Source organism: Amia ocellicauda, chromosome 7, assembly GCF_036373705.1.
Source record: "Amia ocellicauda isolate fAmiCal2 chromosome 7, fAmiCal2.hap1, whole genome shotgun sequence".
Taxonomy (NCBI): domain Eukaryota; kingdom Metazoa; phylum Chordata; class Actinopteri; order Amiiformes; family Amiidae; genus Amia; species Amia ocellicauda.
Genome location: NC_089856.1, coordinates 26606888 through 26627190, shown reverse-complemented (window position 1 = coordinate 26627190; position 20303 = coordinate 26606888). Strand labels below are relative to the sequence as shown.

At 37.1% G+C, this 20303-nt stretch overlaps 1 protein-coding gene across 9 annotated transcripts in view; it reads right to left on the bottom strand.

Annotated features, from left to right (window-relative positions):
* The window catches only part of LOC136753090 (traf2 and NCK-interacting protein kinase), a 118175-nt gene that overhangs the window by 50002 nt on the left and 47870 nt on the right, over nt 1-20303 (bottom strand). For all 9 annotated transcript variants that reach the window (XM_066708922.1, XM_066708918.1, XM_066708919.1 and 6 more), the window contains exons 3-7: nt 14901-14957; nt 11613-11738; nt 5194-5304; nt 4963-5053; nt 3661-3791 (exon numbers count right to left, since the gene is read on the bottom strand). In XM_066708922.1, coding sequence (XP_066565019.1) covers nt 3661-3791; nt 4963-5053; nt 5194-5304; nt 11613-11738; nt 14901-14957 — 516 coding nt within the window. The remainder of the gene's footprint in view (nt 1-3660; nt 3792-4962; nt 5054-5193; nt 5305-11612; nt 11739-14900; nt 14958-20303) is intronic.

Here is a 20303-nt window from a genome sequence, read left to right as displayed (position 1 = left end):
GTGCCTAAAGTAAAAGTGTTAGTAAAAAAGTGTCTTTGTATCAATTAGTGCAATCCTGTGTTCAATTTGAGTCATCCACTGTTTTCCCAGGCCTCGCAACAGAACTTTTACAAGTACAAAGAATCTTTTTAATCACAGTTGTTTGTCCCTTTTTACACTGAACTCCCAGGCATTAGTTCATGTTGCGTTTGCTTCATTTACAAGATACATTTCAAGATTAGGCAAAGAGTTCATTATTCACCTAACACATGTACAGGGTTATTAGAAAACACAAATGTGCTTTGGCCTCACTTAAATTACACACCACTAAAAGCACTTGCACCTTCAATTACTTTCTACCCTGACACAACCAACGCAAAAAAACACCATCTTACTAATTTGATTCTCAGCAGATCTACACATCCCAACGGTAGTTCTACCGGACAACCTCAATTGAAGCTCCCGTAAGTAATTTATTAACACAATAAATCTAATGCCCAGCACACACCATTGCAGAATACAAAATGTTGTTTTTACTCCAAATACTCCAGCTTTGTAATATTAATAATTCATACGTTTCATTTATTTATTTTCCCAAGACTACTTGGTGATATACTATGGAATTTTCACTGTGTGGTCCTGAATGGCTTCTAATCTGGTATCTCTATGGGACAGGTCTAATTAATCACATGCCCAATCTCTGCATAATCAATAAAATATAAAAATTGGCAGGAACCACTGTAACTGAACTCAATCCCTTCTTTACCTAGTTCCTTGATATTTCTGTTGTAATACACATACATTATTTCAATAGTAAAGAAAATGTTATATGACAAGTACATCTTTGCCAATCCTCTGTACACAGTCCTATTCTTGCATCTTGCAATATGTATAACAGGGGGATAAAGTGTTGTTTTGTTCCGATTGCAACATTTATTTATTTCAATATAGTGCCCTATAAATAAGCTTGAGTAAAGTAAAATGTGTGAAAAAACAATGTGATTAATTTAGTACATTTATTTTGGGATCAGACAGAAACTAACAGCAGGTCTTTTCAGCTGAGCTAGTGAAATGGCAGGCTGATTCACGGCATCTGGAGGTGTGTGGGAGGGGACCCGTCTCATGCCTTAAGCCCAGGTCCCCCTGCAGGGTTCTTTTATTAAAGCAGACTAGAAGTTCAACCCCAATACAGCAGACACTCCATTCCTGTTGACAGTTCCTTAGAGTACAGTAGGTGACTGCTAATACACAAGGATGACTAAAAGCACAGCGAGGGGGACATGTATTTCACAAGAAACTATGCCGGATGCATTACTCTTAACCGGATTGTGATGCCTTTCCACTTATTATGGTTTCAGTTTGCGCAGTTATCTTACTTTTGGCTCAGGCTTAAACCTATAGTTTCCAAAGTTAAAAGATTATACAACGACTGAGGATATGGACGCATTAATAGCTCTGCCTATGATTACAACTTTCTATTGCTACATTATAGGAAAGCATCTTGCAGTGGAGTATCATTAAGAATGTATTTTTCATATTTTGTCCTTGAATATTTCACCGTTCATTGATATTACAACATGGTAGATTATTCAGCAAGTCCTTCATTTCGGGAGTTTAAAGAAACAAAAAGTGCGTCTATTTTGTCCCGTACAGAGCTTTAATTTGTTTAATTCCATGAGAGTCCAGGCCTGTGAGGACATGTTAGATTGGGGTTTGGCTCATCAAATCCCAAGTATTTCCCAAAGTCTGAAACAGAATCCTGTTTTTGGTGCATACCTATTAGAAAAGTAGCATTAACCTTAAGCCCAGAGCTAGGTTTCAGCAGTTAAAGAACACAGAATCAACAACACTTATTATGGGAGTGTTTGATACAAAGTCATTACCACCCGTCTCTGTACATCACTAATTGGTAACTGTTTTTTTGTTTTGTTTTTTTAAATAGTATTTTAGACAGGATAAAGAGAACAGCAGTTTATTAAAAGGGTCGAGGACAGACTGAAAAACTGTTTGCACAAGTTTGCAGATTGAACAATACAACTAAAGCAGGGTATGTCTAACACAGTATTGAGGGCAAAAAAGCACAAGAACATGCTTGGAAAACAGAAGATACAGTGATTGCCAAGGCCATTAATATCTTGATGGCTTCTATCAATGCAAACTGAAGGCTAAAAATATTAAACTTGTAAAATACATGTAATTGGTTGAGTAATGGTCAAGAAGATGATGAGGCTATTGCTATCGTGAGAGAAAAGGTTTCACACAACCAGCGATTGTGACAAGATGTCCAAAGCAAACACAGGCTAGATGGCAGTCCACTGTACAGCACCGTTTAGTCAAAAATGCAAATCTAAATTCAAGGCAGGGGTGGGGTAAGTCTAAACTGTGAAACAGAAAATAAAATATAAAACCTCATAGCTCAGCAAACCGACATCTTGGCTTGACATTTTCAAAAGGCAATGGCAGTTTCTGCCATTAAACATTTAGTTCTGGTATCGGAGTCATATTTGATATTAATATTTAAACAGCTGGGGATTTTTTTTTTTATGCAACTTATCAGTTTGCACTTCCTGGGTAAAGGAGTGCTACTGTCTTGTAATGCTTAGATATGGCAATGCAGTGGCCCCAGTCTATTTCAAGTCTATGCAAGATCATGACTGGTTTAACTTTTAAGCAAACTGTCAAATGAAAGAACCACTAATGCCTTTAATGAACAGTTTACTTTATCTGTATTTAAATGTATTTTGGTGTATGTCACAGTTTAATCTTTTTTTTTTTTTAGCTGTTCATATCATTTTTATAGCAAAAATGCTGTCTTTGCTCTATGCTGCATCTTGTACTGTATGCAACTTTATGTACTTGATGTATCCCATGGATCTTAGAGCCACTTCTCCTGAAGTTTGTAGAATATTTAGAATTATTTGAACTCTTGACTTTTCTTCCCTGAGGTGTCAGAGACTAGGCACTCAGTTCCAGCTAATAAGCATGTTGTATGCAAATAGCTGCTGCTGCTTGTTTCTTTTTAAGATCATCAGTGTATAGGCTTGTTGAGGCAACATGATGGTAACTACCAAAATATTCAAAGTGAGGCCTGAAGTGTCACTTGTCTATTAGCAGGCACTCAGACAGCTGTTCTCAAGCACTGATAAAGACCTCTTTTGGAGAAAATGCACTTGAATAGCAGCCAGGGTCAGCTGCAAAACTCTTGAAAAATGTCAGGCTCTCTTTCACACTGCATTTAAAAAGGCGGAGGGGGGGTTATGTAATTTGTAATTTAACCTTGAATTACCTTACATGCTGTGAGGAGGTAATGAATATTTCAAGTACTGACACAATCTTTCTTTTTTATATATATATATATATATATATATATATATATAAATGCATAGAGGTTCTATATATCCATATTCCCATGTATCCCATCTCCCATATATATAAAACATTATTTTCAGAACTTTGCACAATGTAAATAAAGTGGGTATTTGGTTTATACTTGACTCATTTTCTGGCACACCCTTTTGGAGAAAAAAAAAGAATGATTTATTTATATGATATGGGTAATTCTTGGATTTTCTCTTGAATGGAAGACTTCGCAGTTGTTAAGTATCTTCTTATTGTTTTTGTTGAATCACATCCTTGCACCAACAAAACATGCCTGATGCTTTTGAAAAGAAAAACATTCACCTTAAAATCATAGGTGGCATCAGGATTCTCATCACAGGCAATTACTTCAGGGGCCATCCAGTATGGCGTTCCTATGAAGGTGTTTCTCCGACCAACAGTTCTGTCCAACTGTGCACTGACACCAAAATCAACTGCAGGTGACACAAATAAAGACAGGTTAAATAAAGCACATTATAAAGAAGTAGATGCATCATTAGTCTGTTAATCAAGAGACAGGGATATATCAACCGGTTATCTTCTACAGCAGAGGTGGCAAACCCTGGTCCTGGAGAAGCACAGGGCCTACACTTAATTCAACCAATTGTGGGTCTTAATTAGGCTTCATGCCCCTGTGTTCAAGTTATCCAATGCATGCTGATTTTGAGAGACCTGGAAAACCTGGAGGATTGCAGCTGTCCAGGAACAGGGTTGGCCACTCCTGTTCTACCGTAACAATCCTAAGGCCTTTGATCAGTAAGGCCTTTTCATTCAATGAAGCCTGGCTGTAGCCAATATTTGCGGTGACGGAAAGGAAAAAATGAAAAACTGAATGGCACAAGTCTACGCTTACAAGTATAAATATGGATAGATAAAAAAAAAAAAAAAAAAAAAGTTGCAATGATGGGCATCAATATCTTGATCAGTCTAGTTAAAGAGCTTCAGCTGAGTTGTTGTTTCCTGTCTCAACTCTGACTCACAGTCATAGCACTTCCTGTGCAATCATATATGATGCAGATTAACTGAAAGTTGATGGTAAAAATAGAGAAAAAAAAAAAAAAAGTGTAGGGGGGCAGTAGTCAAATCCACATACTTATCAACCAACTATCCTAAGAAGAATAAATGCAACTAAACTATGTATATGGATATTTAGAATTGATAATTTATTTCATAAAATGAACTGTCACCTTAAAATGGAAAAAGTCTGAGAGAAAGAAGGAATTGAGATCTAACCACCTGGACAGTTTAGGAAAGAAGCTAAAAAGCAAAAAACAATTTAAGTGAAGATTTTAAAAGGTTCTTAGTTAGTTTGCCTGTTAGTATTATCTATCAAATTATACCATGAAATGCCTGAAGTGTAGATGTAGAACGGAAATCTTTCAATGCATTTCAAAGCGTAAAATGTATTACTTTCAGCTTGTCATTTCGGTCTTCCTTTCTTTGAAGGGGATGACTCCTCTCTGCTCGAACAGGAGTGATGAGAGCAGACACCATCATCCCCCGGCTGATGCAAATCTAACATGACCACCTGCTACATCCCGCAATCTAATTACAAACCATTATGGACACTGGTAGCTGCTTTTTCCGAGAAAGCCAATCTCTCACCTAGTTTCACCTCCGCGTTCTCAGTCAGAAGAACGTTCTGGCCCTTGATGTCTCGGTGGATCACTTTGTGCTGGTGGAGGTGAGTCAGCCCCTGGGAACCACAGGAGAGCAAAGATGTGTCAAGGAGGGTAGAGGAATTGGAGTATGGTTGGGTTGGAGGAGGGGGAGGTGGCAGTTTTGGATATTTCTTGTGAAGCTGGAGAGTTAAGAGGTGTGCTATGCTTTCCTTACCCTCAGGATCTCTCGACAGATGTAGGCAGTCCATTCTTCCTTCAGAGAGTTTCCCTTCGTGTTCTTAATGAGGTCTGTTACAGAACCGGCCCCACAGAATTCCATCACCAGCTGGGAATGACACCACAACAGGACAGAAGATCATTAGATGCAGGCAGAAGCAGCAGTAGGGATACACAGCTTAGCATTACAGGTCAAGAAACACACATATTAAACACACGCATATACACATGTCTCTCATTGCATAATGGTTTGATCCACTTTAGCATTTTCAAGCTACAAGCTATTAACATTAAAGCTGGATATTTCAAGTGTGTTTCTATGTCATGAGTATACATAGACCATGCTTACAGTTTTAAATCAGCAGTCAGAGCCCATAGCATGTCAAACCAGAAATGTCTCAAACTGCTCAGCAATGTCATATGGTTCACCTTTTGCATTTAGGAGATTGAAGCGACTGAAACAGTGACACTTAATCATACAATTATATACCCTAATTTTGTATTTTATTTTTTATTTTTTGCATTGTCTGCATTGGAGTAATATCCACAACAACCCACCCAAAGAAAAAGACTCCAAAAATAAACACATAAAATGGATACAAATTCAGGATTCTATAAAGTAAAACACCAACACTTTAAAATAAATAAATATAAGTACAGCTAAACGACTTGCTCTCAGTGCAAAATTAAAACCTCTCTCAGACACGTTTAAGCTCATAAGGAAACCAACACGCCAGGCTAGCTTAAACCTGAGAGGCCTATTTAAATATTATGGGAAGGATGCCCCTGGGTTCACCGATACGTACAAAGATGTGAATAAAGGGGATTTAGGAATCCTGTCGGCTCTCAAAAGCTTAGTGAGGTTATGATTGGTCAGCAGTTAATACGGCTGAACTGCAACGACTGGCCCCAACAATAAAAGTCTGGAACCTATAATGAATCTCGGGACATACTGGTTGAATAAAGAATAATTATCTTCCACATACTAGTCTCTCTCTGTACAGTAAATACTAGTTGCTGATCCCTGTAATCAAGATATTACAGTTCAGTTGATCTATAGATGATATAAAGAGAGAGGTCCCTAAATCTAAACAGCCACAGCTAAAACATCTACCACACCAGATGGTGCACAGTACACATAATATGGTTTTGATAGCATGGATTGACCGATACATTCCCAACTACATTCTGAAAAGAGGACAATGCCATCACTCCAGTTAGTACAATATTTAAAGCAATGAAAAAATAACATGAATTACTGTTTTCAATGGAGAAGATGTCACTAAACAATGCAAAACTTATTTTTTACTAGTCAATCAGAAGCATAGCAGTTTTGAAAATGGTTCTCGTGTTGTTGTTCACAGGAACCTCAAAAATTGCTTAAAGTGATCCGTATTCTCCACAAATGGCTCAATATGCTCTCAAGGGTAAACGTAAAGGCTTGTGACATCTCGGGAGCAACTTCCCAGCCACTGAGAGGCAACCATGATGAAGCAAAATTGAATAAACCTGACAGACAGGCCACACATCTTGATCAATCCCTTACAAAATGAGAATACAGCATTTTCTTCATCCACAAAGGTCAGACATGACAAGAATTGTATTTTCCTCAAGGAGACTGAAAGATTACTCCAATTAAAGAAGCAAGAGAGAGGGCAAGAGCTTATTATACCTCTAGCTATTTGTTTATGGGTTTCATTTTTACATAGAGCACATGCAAAACATAAAAATAAAACCGTAGATGGAAAACATTCACAGCTAGACTGAATATGAAATAAGTGTCCTAACTTTGATTTAGTTGTGGTTTTCTATGTCTGTAATTCACTTACGTAGCACATTTAAATGTCATCACATGGCCATTAACAAGCAGCTGAATAAGATGGAGCACACAAATGACCTTCCCTCTCATTGTAAATGTATTATAGCAGGAATATTACTAGGCCTTTTGTTTTCTTATTACAAAGTGGATAAGGACTGTAAAAGTAATTCAGAAAAGTTAAACGATATTGTGGCACAAAATGCACCTGATAAAATCGTTTTCCACTTCTGCCTTTGAAAAGAAAAACATGGATACAAAACATTAGTGTATTTCTGTTCAAAACATAACCAAAATCTTAAATCTGGTTTCTAATGGCCGTTTTTAAAAGCCTGTATTCATTCGGGAGATTCCTCCACTCCTTGTGGTCGCTGGCACAATAATTCAGCATTTTTATTATCAGGATTTAATTTCTCGCTCTTTCTCTATTCAAATGGAAAGAGTACAGGATTTCTTTAAGACTCTGAATGATTTATTGAAGCATAGGGGCCAGCTGTCTCCTTTCAAATGCATTACTAGGCTATCACAAAGCCCATTCTTTACAGCTTTGGAGAAATTATTCTATCCAGAATTGTGCTACTAGGTGCCCCTTGTGGCAAATACTTCTGGCCTTTATAAACTCTCATTGTAACTCATTGTTTTGTACGGATTCATTATGTCCGTAAGAATATTTCACCAGTAACTAACTAACTAACATACGAATACACATTACATACCAGGAACTGATATTTGTCCTAGGTTTAGGATGGCTTGATTTTTAACAGACCAGATTCCATTTTTTTTAAATTATTCTCAGGAAGGATTTGACATTTTTCTTGTGTTAGATGACAATTGAGCAACTTACTTTCCCCCACTGGAAGGATCCCACAGTGTAAAATGGAACCTGATAAATAACTCATGGATATTTAATTATTAAAAACCATTTGTCACATGATCTACTTCAAACAAATCTCTCTTTGGCATTCAATGTAAATGTATGTGAAAGGTTTCACTGTCTAATACAAATCAACTACAGAAGAAGAGAAAAGGCAAGCATTTTGCTGGTTTAAGATGAAGCTTGGAAGGTATTGAAATGAGAATATCATAAAAATGTAAGTCAGACAATATATTACTGTAGATAAAACAAAATCTAATATTCAGAGGGAGTACATATTTTAAGCATAATATAGAATACTAGTATCTATTTGAATATAACAGGCACATTTCTTTTGATCATCCTGAGATGCTGGATGTTTCCGTTCTATAAACCGAAACTCTAAAGAGAAAGAATGATGACTGATACAAGGAAGTAGAGCAGGGAACAAATACAATTCTCAGGACTGCGCAACCTGACCACAAAGCTCATAAAACTCAACTGACACTGCAGGTTTTTTTTTCTATGATGAAAATGTCTACGACAATGCTGGGATTTAGGCCTGTGATTCAATTTGTAAACAACCTAAAAGTCCAGTTAAGCCAGTTGCTTGGTTACTTATTACCAAACCAGTAGTGCTTTTAATGAGGGAAAAGGCTTTTCACAGACTTCACTTGTACAACTGACCCCTTAAATAATAATCTAAAAATTAACAATACAAAAATAATAGAATATTGTAGAAATCTCAACCCTCTGGTTAAGCACACTGAACCAGACATCTGTAGAAAGCTCAAACATCCTAGCACTTGTATATTAGTTGAGTTTGTTTTAAAAGGTTCAAATAAGAACCCAGAATAATATATTATAATTGTTTTAATTCAGTTGGCTGCCTATAGTGTATTTCATAATGTTATCACCCACTGATGCTTTAAAGTTATAACTGAAAAAAACATGGATATTCAAAATTTGCAAACAATGTACTGAGACGAACAGGTGATAATCTACTAGTGATTAAAATCGGTTTACTCGGCTTAATCAGTTTAATTATGAAACGCATTCCTTCAATTTAACTTCATGATGGATATTCATGAACAATATATTACAAGGGAGAAATCGGTCATTAAATCATGCCTTGAAGCAACTCTTGAACAGCAGTGCCAATAAGTTCATGTATATCTGAATAGTGTACTGTTCTGCAGTTTTTGCTCCACTAGAGCAAAAAATAAAAAATAAAAAACTATAGAGAACCAAAACATAGGTCATATTGTCTGTCTAGACCTCCCCTACGCACGCATTACTCATCGAATAACCTAATTCATGTTGCAATAAGCACAAAAGATGAACTGTGATATTAGACGAGACTGCCGACTAGCACAGGTCTTTTATTGCTCATTCAGGGACTATTTCGGGCAACAGTAATGGTGTAAGCAGCCCGTCTGTGAAGCCTGTATATAATCTTAGCCATTTTTGTCCTGCTAACCTCAGCTGAATACAGAGACAGTCACAGAGCTGTGCTTCAACAGCCACAGTCATTGACACTGCAGAACCTCATAAGACTGAGGTCACAAGAACAAAAATGTATGCAAAACACAACTGAAGGCAAGATGACCAATTGTGTGAGATATGAGAAGTTGTGTGCCTTCGGAATCAGCACTTTTGTTGGCCGTCATTTTAAAACTCAATCACAGTATGGGAAAGTGTGAGATTTGAGCTATAAACACACAAGACAATTCTGAGAATTCTAGATGTACGATTAATTGATTTCAATATTTTTATGTCTATGCATTTGTCTCTATTGTTTTCATCATTGCTGGCAGTGCGCCCTGTGCTGAATATAATTGGCTGGCGGTCATGATACCCTTTCAAGAAAATCAGTATCTTTGGAGCATGTTACAAACTTATAATGGCAGAGGGAGACTTGTCCTGTTATATCTGGCCATATAGTGTGTATGTAAAATAGATGTATGTGTTTTTAAGTTTCATTACTGTATTTATCGTCTAGACTGAGTTTCCTTATCTTATCTGAGGGCATTTTTATGTATTTCTGCTTTTGAGGTTTACTATTAGTTTCCTTATAACAGGTTAAAAATGAGATAGAACTCAGAAGTGTTTCATTTCAATATCATAGATAAGCAATACGCAATGTGCAGGTGTCTTCCTTTTGGTATGTATGTGTTGGCTAAAAGCATAGGGTTGAAAGGTGGTGCTTGTATAAAGTTGGCAAAGAAAATACTGTATTGCAAGAGAACCAGGGGCCAGTAAAATGAAGATACTAAAAAGACAGGGAGGAAGGGAGAGCCAGCTGTGCAGGTCCACTAATGAAACATTGCCCTTCAACCGAAAAGGTCTCCATTCAGCACTAGACTATTGGCGCTGACATGTGTCACAAATGAGCTTTATTTCCGCCAGATCCTTATTTATATTGAAGGAGTTCCTTTTCTCTGCACATCCATATCAGCTGAGCACTGATGCTGATAAACAAAAAAAAAAAAGGAATTACTTAAAGATTATCAGCTCTGCCCTCAATTTCTACCGACAGCCAGCAGAGAGGAAAGGGGAGAAAAAAAAAAAAAAGGTACAATAAATAAATATAGTTTTATCTCTGGATAGGGCTGTGACAGCACTTATATGGGCAATTGTAGACAATGGAAGCCTGGGGAATATACCAGCATGCAAACCAAAACAATTGAAATGCTATCAACTAGTGGGAGATCATAAAGGCGACCTTGGGAGGATCATGCAGCTGGCTGAATCTTTACCGTGAAAGATGGCTGACTAGCAGCCGATGGAAAACCGCATTTAAGTCTCCTCCTGTTCGGAATGGATGGGCTCCTAGTTTGGGCAGATTATTGGATCGATAGATACAAATGGTCCTTTTAAATTCTGGGCCAAAGACCTTCCATAAATACACTACATCAAGGTGCTTCTGCCACCCAGCATTCCTCCCTGTTCAGACCAGGTGAACAATGGATATCTGACTGATTCCTCAGGCATCTTATCTTTTTGGCAGGCAAAACAAATGGGTATTCCACTTTTTTATTTTTTATTCCTACTTCATTAGCTTTTTACCCATTGTGCCCTACAGATGTAGCCCACCATAGTTGTTTTAAAAGGCCACATTGATCATACACACTTGGAGGCTTCCTGAGCTATCCATTTGTGCCATTCATGTATTTATTTATTTTTTTAGAGCACACCTGGAATGCCCATTTTGCAACAGGAAGGAAGAAAAGTACAGGATTCCAATTACCTACGACAGCTCTAATAATGACACGAAACAATGGAAAACACCTACTTTGTAATTTCAGATGCATGTTGTGCAATATGCCTGTCAAAAGATTCTCCACTCATTTAAACCTGTTGGTTCACTTGCTGGCAATCAAATCTAATCCTTACATTTTAATTTAGGTGGATGTCCTCTGGATGGTGGTCTACTGCCAGCTAAAGAACACAACACTATAATTCTATGAGCTGTTCCTAGGACAGAGTTACTTGTTATTGATAATCTGATGAGTTGATGAGTAGATGAGTAAGGGGTGGGGGGGTGAGGGAAAGATCATTACGGGTGACCTGAGATAAACAGACAAATAAACAACACCTTGTCACCTTGATTCCTTTGGGCAGTGCGTAATCAGGCTTGAGTCACAGCAATAAAAGTCTGGTCTTCACTTTTCCTTGATGATTAATTACAATGAGGTGAACCTAGGACAGCAGAAGCTGCCCATGAGTGGACAGAGGCCGTACGTACCCAGAGCTGGTCATCAATTCCTGGAGGATTCTTTTTAATGAATGCACCGTAGTAGGTGGCGATGTTCCGATGGTGTGAGTATTTCTTAAGCATGTTAATTTCTTGTTTGATCTCCTCCTCTTCATCCTGTAGGAGAAGACAGATTAGTGTGGGGTGGCAAACGCAATTATTCTTTCAGAGCTAAAAACATTCCTGCACTGAATTAGTGTGAAATAAGGAGAGCTGTAATACACTGTATGTAAACCACTCTCAGCAACACCATCTGAAAGCATCAGTCTGCCAGTGGCTGTGTTAAATACCATTAATTTTAACTGTAAATCACAGTGGCTCCCTTCCCCCTATTACATGAATATATTTGCTTTAGGCAAACTGTTCTTTGATTGATATAAAATTGATAATTATTGAAATTGCCACAAATCCAAAATCATGGTTTATTTAAGCTCTTTATAACTGGATAAATATCTGATTAACAACAAGAGGCTAGAGTCTAACAACAACTAGAGTCTTTTATGTTCTGAAACACTGCATTACACATTTATATGGGGAATGCACTGGTTCTGTTAATGTACCAAAGGTTGATAATATCCCATTCAATCACAGCTGAAAATGTGGTTACACAAAAATTGTACACCGTGGTTCAACAATTACTGCTGGCACATATTTTCTATGATATATACTACAATTGAAATGACCTTGCGGCCGCTGGACAATTTACAGCCAGTACCACAGGCTGAAGATATTTAGGTCACAATAATATCTGTCATGATATACGACTGTGGTTCTGTCAATTGGTTCTAGATGAAGTGTAACTGATTGAAATGAGTATTGATGGGGATCCACATTATCCACAGAGACAACTTTAACAAGACAGAGAGCAAGAAAAGGAGAATCACTCTACTCTTGTTTTTGAGTGGAGACTTCACAGTAGAGATTTCACAGTATTTCACCCTCCGAGCAGACACCCAACCAAGATTATGGTCATAAACTTAAAAAAGTATGAATCTGGAACTTTGTTAAACTGCTTTAACATCCATTTCCTAGGAGTTTCCATTTAAAGCCAATTTGACAACCCATGTCCCATTTCAAGGGATTGCCATTACTGATCCTGATTCTGAAGCCACTTTGATAACAATTTAAAATTAACATTATAGTCTTTACAAAGTAGCATTAGGAACTTTGTCACAGTCTGTGTACTTGCTCCAGAGGTGCACTGGGTTTAGTTCAGTACTAAATTACACTGAGAGAAATATATTCATTAGGTTTATGCATATTTGCTTCTGGGCTCTCCAGGGATATGAGAATGTGCCTTGTCTGTGGATTAAACAGAGGCCTAGACTATATTGCAATAGCTTTAATGATCAGTTATAGAAAGGCATGGCTACTGCCCACCCCCTGGAATACTATATAAACTGTTAAAAAGGTTACATTCTAACTAAATTCTGTTAATGCCAGTCCACAGCATTTTTTTTACCTTTATGTATTGGGGGAAAAAACCCCTAAGCAACCTCTTTCCTCTCTGCACCAGTGCTGTATATAAATGCCTTTGTAGAGGATTCCAATAAACAGAGAGCTGACAGATGTAATTAGTGAAATCTGCTATGGAGACAGAAAGTGGGTAGGATCTTTAAAAAGTAAACCTAATCAATGGCAAGCTTTTTTGCCTTTAACAGTAAGATTACAGGCTGCTTGCAGTTCATGTACTACTGCACATGGGTTTTTCTTGTCCGATCGACCTGCAGTGCACATTCAGCTGAAAACACTGTAGCGCAAAATGAAAAACGGTTCTAAGGATGTGTGATGGGAAACAAATGATATCAATTGACACCAAGATAAACACCATATAAATAGAGCTAACTGACAGAACTTCAAATTAAAATCAAACTTTTATAAAATCAGTTCAGGCAATGACTGGCATTGTATCCCAACTAATGCACAAAACATTCAAGTCCTAAATGTTCTAAAACAAAATGCTACCAGTTCCCAATCATTTGTCATGCACTGCTATTAAAAAGTGGTGTTATAATAGATTCATTTGAATGAAAATGTACCTATTTATACTGACGTTTAATTTTGGGAAACAAACTGTATAAAATGTTTATAATTAAGTTCACAAAAGACTAGTTTCTCCATCTGGAAGTAGTGGGTTTAAGCTATTGGTCATGCCATTGCATAAGGGAGGACACCAGTAGGAGAGAGAGGTTACAATTAATTAGAGGAAGTCCAAATCAGGACATCTCTTAAAACAAAGCATTGTGGGTGTACAATAAATGCTGCCAAGCTGTGCTGTATCGGCTGTTGAATGGAGATGCTACAAAAAAAAAGCTTGCTCAAAAGTATTTGCATTGTAAAAGTATCAAATGTACAACATGGCACTCATTTAGCTTGTCCCTGGTGCTAGATTTGGGATGAATTCTCAGTTTAATTACAGCGACGTAGATTGTGGAAATAAAGGCTATTCATAATCTTTTATCCTGTGTACATTTTTTTAATACAAGTGTATGTTATGCTAAATATGACCGCTCAATGCAGTAAGTGTACTAGAACCATGGTAGGCCTGTGAGAAATTAAGGGGCTGGTTGAACAAAAATCACTGCTACATAATAAATTAGCCAAGGACTTCAGCAAAGATATCAGGGACACATACCACACAATGAAGAAGGGCTTTAAAATTTGATGTTGCTGTTTATTCATGAAAGAAGATTTGGACTTAAATATAATCTTTAGAAAAAAAACAACAACCACACTGTTCCATGAAATGCTGTAAGAAGCTGGGAAAAAAGCAAAAATCAGCAGGAGTTCATCATTCATGCAAGAAGTGCAATTTAAATCAGCAAGTGCTGTTGTACAGTTCTGAGGGAGAAAATGTATGTTGGATGGAAGGCCAGCAGTATCAGCAAAGCCTTTTCCATTATTATGTTCATTCAGAGGGAATAAATAAAGGCACTAAAAATATCACATCAATGATAAATGTGCAAAATGAAAAACATAGGGGGGAAAATAGAAACCATCACAAAGATGATATTCTGGTGACCATGTTTATATCTTTGATGTCATACATTTACCATCTATATTATTTAGTGCCATCACATGAGCATGGACATTCCCATATTTAAAGCCATGCCAAAGAGTGTTCAGAAAACATATACAAATATTAAAGAAGTGAGATGTTGGGAAAATGCCATGTTTGTTACTGTAGATCATAGGCTCTGGATAACACACAAAATGTAATACCTTTATGAATTACTGCGTCTTAATTATTTGGAGAATGTAATGTCAGAAAGACCTTACCCCTGTGACATCCATGACCTTGATGGCAGCAAGCTGGCCGGTCTTGACATGACGACCCTGTGGAGACAGAAAAGAGTACCATTCAGATTTATTAAACGCACACTTTGCTCAACTGTGTTTACATTTGCTTTGGAAATGGGTCTCCGGACTGTTGGATTTTCCCCATCCTTAACCTCGATATCCGCGCATTCTTCCATTATACTCAATTGTATTTCTTTAATTAAAAGGTACTTGCATATGAAAATAAACAAAAACATTTATTGGTCTCTCTTTGGGTTCCCTCAAGACCCCATTAATAAAACCCTACGGCTTTAAAAGTATACAAATGCACTGCAACCTTTGCGTTCTTTTCTCTACAAGTATTAATGCAGGTGAATGTTCTTCCAGCTAAAGTGGATTTTATGGCACCTCCACAGAAAATGATCACTCACTGAAATAAATAGTTTGTCATAAAACCCAAAGGAGAGACAAAACCAAAATGCACAGCTGACGTCTTCCACATGGAATATATTAAAGATAAAAGAAAGTAGGAGGGACATTGGAGAAGCTCCCAGGTCTCATTTTATCTTGTGAGACGCTGACACTACAGAGACATATCCGTTTAAATGTTTTTGATTGCAGTATACCGCTTCGATGTACATTTGTTCCCTTCGTTTACACAACTCTCTTGTTCCTCTTAAATGTAAATGTAAAAGGATCTTTTTTAAAAACATTAAAGAAAACACTAAATTAAACTAGGGTACCATTTGTTTGAAATTCACTGTAAATACATTTCACCATAAAGATCTTATTAGCAAAGCTAGAAAATGTTCAGCTGGTTGTTTATTTAATAAAAAAAAAATAATAATAATAATAATTAAAGAGGTTTTGATGACTTCTTGTTCAGCTCTTCTCTGACCATTATGCCAAAAAAATATGGTTGAGGTATTGGGTACTGTGGCTTACATAATTTAAGGAACTATCCTATAGTCACAATGATAGGGCAAGAATTGGTAACCTGACGTCTTTTCACTTTCACAATACACAAGTGTATATGGTAGATTACATTTTAACTGTGGCTTATGCAGATATTAGTGTCGAATGATTATAAAGAGTTAATCTGCAAGAAACCAAAAATCCTTGTACAGAATTACACTAAGTGCTGTAATCTGTGTGAAATTGAGAGAAAACCCTAGAAGGACTACAGAACTGCCATATAACTAACTGGATGTAGAATTAAGATACTTCTGCAGTCTACATTACAAAAGCAGACAGATTTATGTTTATCACAGCACACAAAGTAATAATTAAGTTCTGCCAAGTTCTGCCTGGCTGAACATCAGAACCACCTCACAGCCAAACAGATGTCAATCCTGTTTGGATTTAGAGGGTACATGTAGAATTAGTACATCCAGCGTCACGCAAACTTTAGAACTCCATAGCGATATCTGAATCCCAGTTTCAGGCTGTTCCTAGTGTGTGCAGCTAATTTCTAAATTTATCTAATCAGCCCCTTCAGTGCTCAAGATGGCATTCTTGGCAAAAATGTATTATATTATATTGTATATATATATATATATATATATAAATTATATATAGCTCTGGAAAAAATTGAGACCACTCCAAGTTCAGAAATCAATGTTAAGTGGTCTCAATTTTTTCCAGAGCTGTATACATAAAAGATATGGGATATTTTAATAAAGGTTTCCCAAATGCACAAAACTTAAGCTGATCTATTGTTGTACAGGAAAACCGCTTCCCACAGTTCCCATGGGATAATGAGTAGGCTGGTTCAGAAAACAACTGGTCCTGATGTGAACACAAAAGCATTCGACACAATCCTTCCACCACATTGACACAGAACATGAAATTCAATTGCATGAATTGAATAGGAAATGTATATTAATTTATTCTCATTACTATTATAAATATTTGGATTTATTGAATTATTTCAATAATTGTGTTCTTCTATCCAAGGTGACAGTTTTGCATTAAGGAAATACTACAGTATGAATTCGTGGAAAAACTATTTTTGTAGCTGACAGAGTCAAGAGTCTTCACGCTGCAATGGAAAAAACTCACATTCTACAAAAGCAATACTACGCATGCAATACTATATCTTGGCAGTGAAATTAAGGCGTCAGCAGTGCAGAGAAGGGCAACCAATAGGTGAGAGGCAGAAATTAATAACAGGATGCTCAAACAGTCAGAACGTGCACATTTGTTTTTCTTTTTTTGCTCCCATAAGAGAGCAAAGGGAGAAAGAAACAGAGGGATGGCACGACTCTTAATGCAAAAAAGTTCTGCCGCCATTATACACTCCTTTGTCATTGAATTCATACAGCATAGTTTTTAATAAACAGTGAGCCGACAGAACCAGCATTGATCAAGTACAGTCCATATACAATTGTCATGCCCAGACAGGGAAAAGTGACTCTCCTCCTCCGAAGACAAGAGAGGAGGATGGAACGCCAAATCAACTCTACTGGCCTGTTACGGAAGGTGGGGAGAACTGTCATATGCTGTATGACAACAAAGTATCAACAGACTAGGAATTTCCAGCCATCTTTGTATGTTTTTTTCTTCCAATTTTAAACTTAAGCTTTAGGAAACCTTTACCAGAACATTTCTTAATTATGACTAAGCTTCTGACTAACAAATTAAGTCAAACAATTTGGTTAAGGTCAAGTAATTGACAGTCATTGCAATGGAAAACTGAAGACTTCGGATTACTCCCGGGGATCAGAGACTTTATAGTATAAATTGGAAAAAAAAGGGTTAATCAGATCCTACTTTTCCTTTTCCCAAGTAGAACAGGAAAAACAAGTGGTACAACAATGAAACTGTAAACCCTCTTTCAAAAGCCACTGCAAAGCTTTGAGGTACATGTTTTGATAAGTACCAGTTGTGAAAGAAAGCCATTCATAATGCATGTCAGCTGCTGTACAAAACTATTAGACTACAGTTCACAGTACAAAATTACAGTAGGGTACATTAGCAAACGCCTGCTGTCCACCTTCACATTTGGAATGTGCTTTTACTAAGAATCCACTATTCTTGTCTAGGAAATTACTCCGTCACATGTAATTTAAATTATATTGCAACCACATTCTGCAAACTGTGATAAATTAAATACAATTACTAAAATAATAATAATAATAATAATGTAATACACTGCCTTATTTATAATAGCTACACATGCCCTGACAAAGATAAAGACTAAAGAAATGCTACCAACTATTACACAGATTTGTGTAGGGGCGGGCGAATGCGATTTTATTTGATTTTGGCTTATTCTCTTGGAGACAGTCCGGACCGTCAAACCCCCCCTTTTACAGGGACTGAGCCAAGGAACTGCTGCAGAGGCTGTTGGTGACAGGGGAGGTGGTGGGATGCAAGAGAAAGAAGCGCTGGAGGTGTGCGTTGATGATGGGGTATTTATGCCCTTTGACCGGAAGCAAGTGCAATGACATCGGAGTTGTTCACTCCCAAAATTAATTTATAAATTCCACAACATCTTAAATAATCATGATTGGAAAAAACAAGTAGCTACAAGTTCCTTGTACAGGGTGTAAATTATAATGCAAAAACATGAGCAAGCAGTATGGATTAGTAGTATGGAGTATGGACTATACAGTAAAAGCTCTTACGGTAAATGTGTGAAAATATAGATGACAGGTAATGCATCACTAGAGCATACTACAAGGAACCCAGCAATGAGCGAAGCACCATTTTCCCATGACAAAATTGTACCCTAGCATGCGTCTCAAAGCATTACGTTTAATTTCAGTAAATCGGCGAGTTGACTGACGGCAACATTGCAGAACTACACTAAACCACACAGTTCTGACACAACCCGCCACATTTGATCATTACTGTCCACAGTAGCTCCTGGCCCGTGGGGTAAATTATGTGTTCAGTGCAGGCAAGCGAATTAGGGAGAAGTTTTGACGCAATAAATCACATTTAAAGGGATGTCAGAATGGAAGAAAATCAGCCAGCAGCTGCTGCTTAAACTAAGAAGGGTTTTACATTAAGTATCCAGAAATCTGTACAACACATACAAACTCAACGTGATTACAGTTCTTAAAAGTGTGTGCTCTGACACCTCCTTAAGAGAAATGAATGTACATACATAGGCCTACAGAGGAAAGAAAATTGATGATTTTTTCAGATTTTTTTGCCATATGGTCATATATGATTTAGTCCCTTCACTACATGACCCCATGTACTGAAAACCCAGGAATAAAAAATAAATAAAAAATAAAATAAAAACTGCCACCCACCAGTGAATATTGCAGTTGCTTAAATTATACGCAACAGTCATGAAAACTTGATAGAGTTCTGATCAGCCTATCTGAAAAACAAAACCGCCAATGAACCAAAACGTTTCACCGTGGATGCTGTGCAACCCCCGCCCCACAATACACTCTTCCTGCCAGACTTTTGAAAGGATCAATGTGCAGATCGTTAGAGCTTAATTAAAGTCACAAGACCTCTGTAGCAAAAAAAAAAAAAGACATGTAAAGCTGTAAAACCCAAATTCCACCAATTCCCTGAACAATAGGCTCTGTTGACCAGGAAAAAAACTAAATAAAACAAGTGAAGAATGGCACAATGTGCAATGAGTGGCAGTCAGGCACAAATAATACAAGTCACAGAAGCATGTGACCCATGTGCAAGAGACTGAAAGACCACAGTTACAGAAGCCTGACCACAGTTTCCTAACACTTGCAGACTAAACACGGGACAATCAATTGTCTGCAATTCCTGGGCAGTGCTTTGGCATTGGAGAACAGTAGCTAGTTTGATGCAGTTTGGTTGTTGCGGTCTATGCTTTAAAACATCCCAGATTTTGCAACACCACTAGAAACATGACCTCTCACAAGTTCATTATGATTTTTATGTTGGTTTTTTTATTTATTTTTTTATATATAAAAATAAATGGGCTAATCCATTTTAGTCTAAGTACTCAATAAATCATTGTATAACACACGATAATAAATGGAAGTTATTACAACTGCATACAAACATAACACACAAAGTAGAATTACATTTTAAGTTATGAGATGACAGTGAATAATATTTTCTCACCATAAAGTATTTCCCTCCGAAACAGTTTTACTTATTGAATTGCTAAAGCTCTGTTATCTGTGACTTCTATGAAACCATATGAACCCCACCTTCTTAACTATTTGCTCACACAAGTAAGGTGTGCATTCCAGATATTTTTTGAACCACTAAAATCACACAAAAATACAAAACTTTTCCACAATCAGTCACAGATCCATTAAGAACTCTCCACCTTCTCACACTGTCTGCCATCAAAACAATCCTGCCATTAATAAATCCTGGAGCAGAATTGTTGACCAGTGGCATAAAACAGACCAAAATCACAGAACCAGTTAATGAAAATTATAGCAT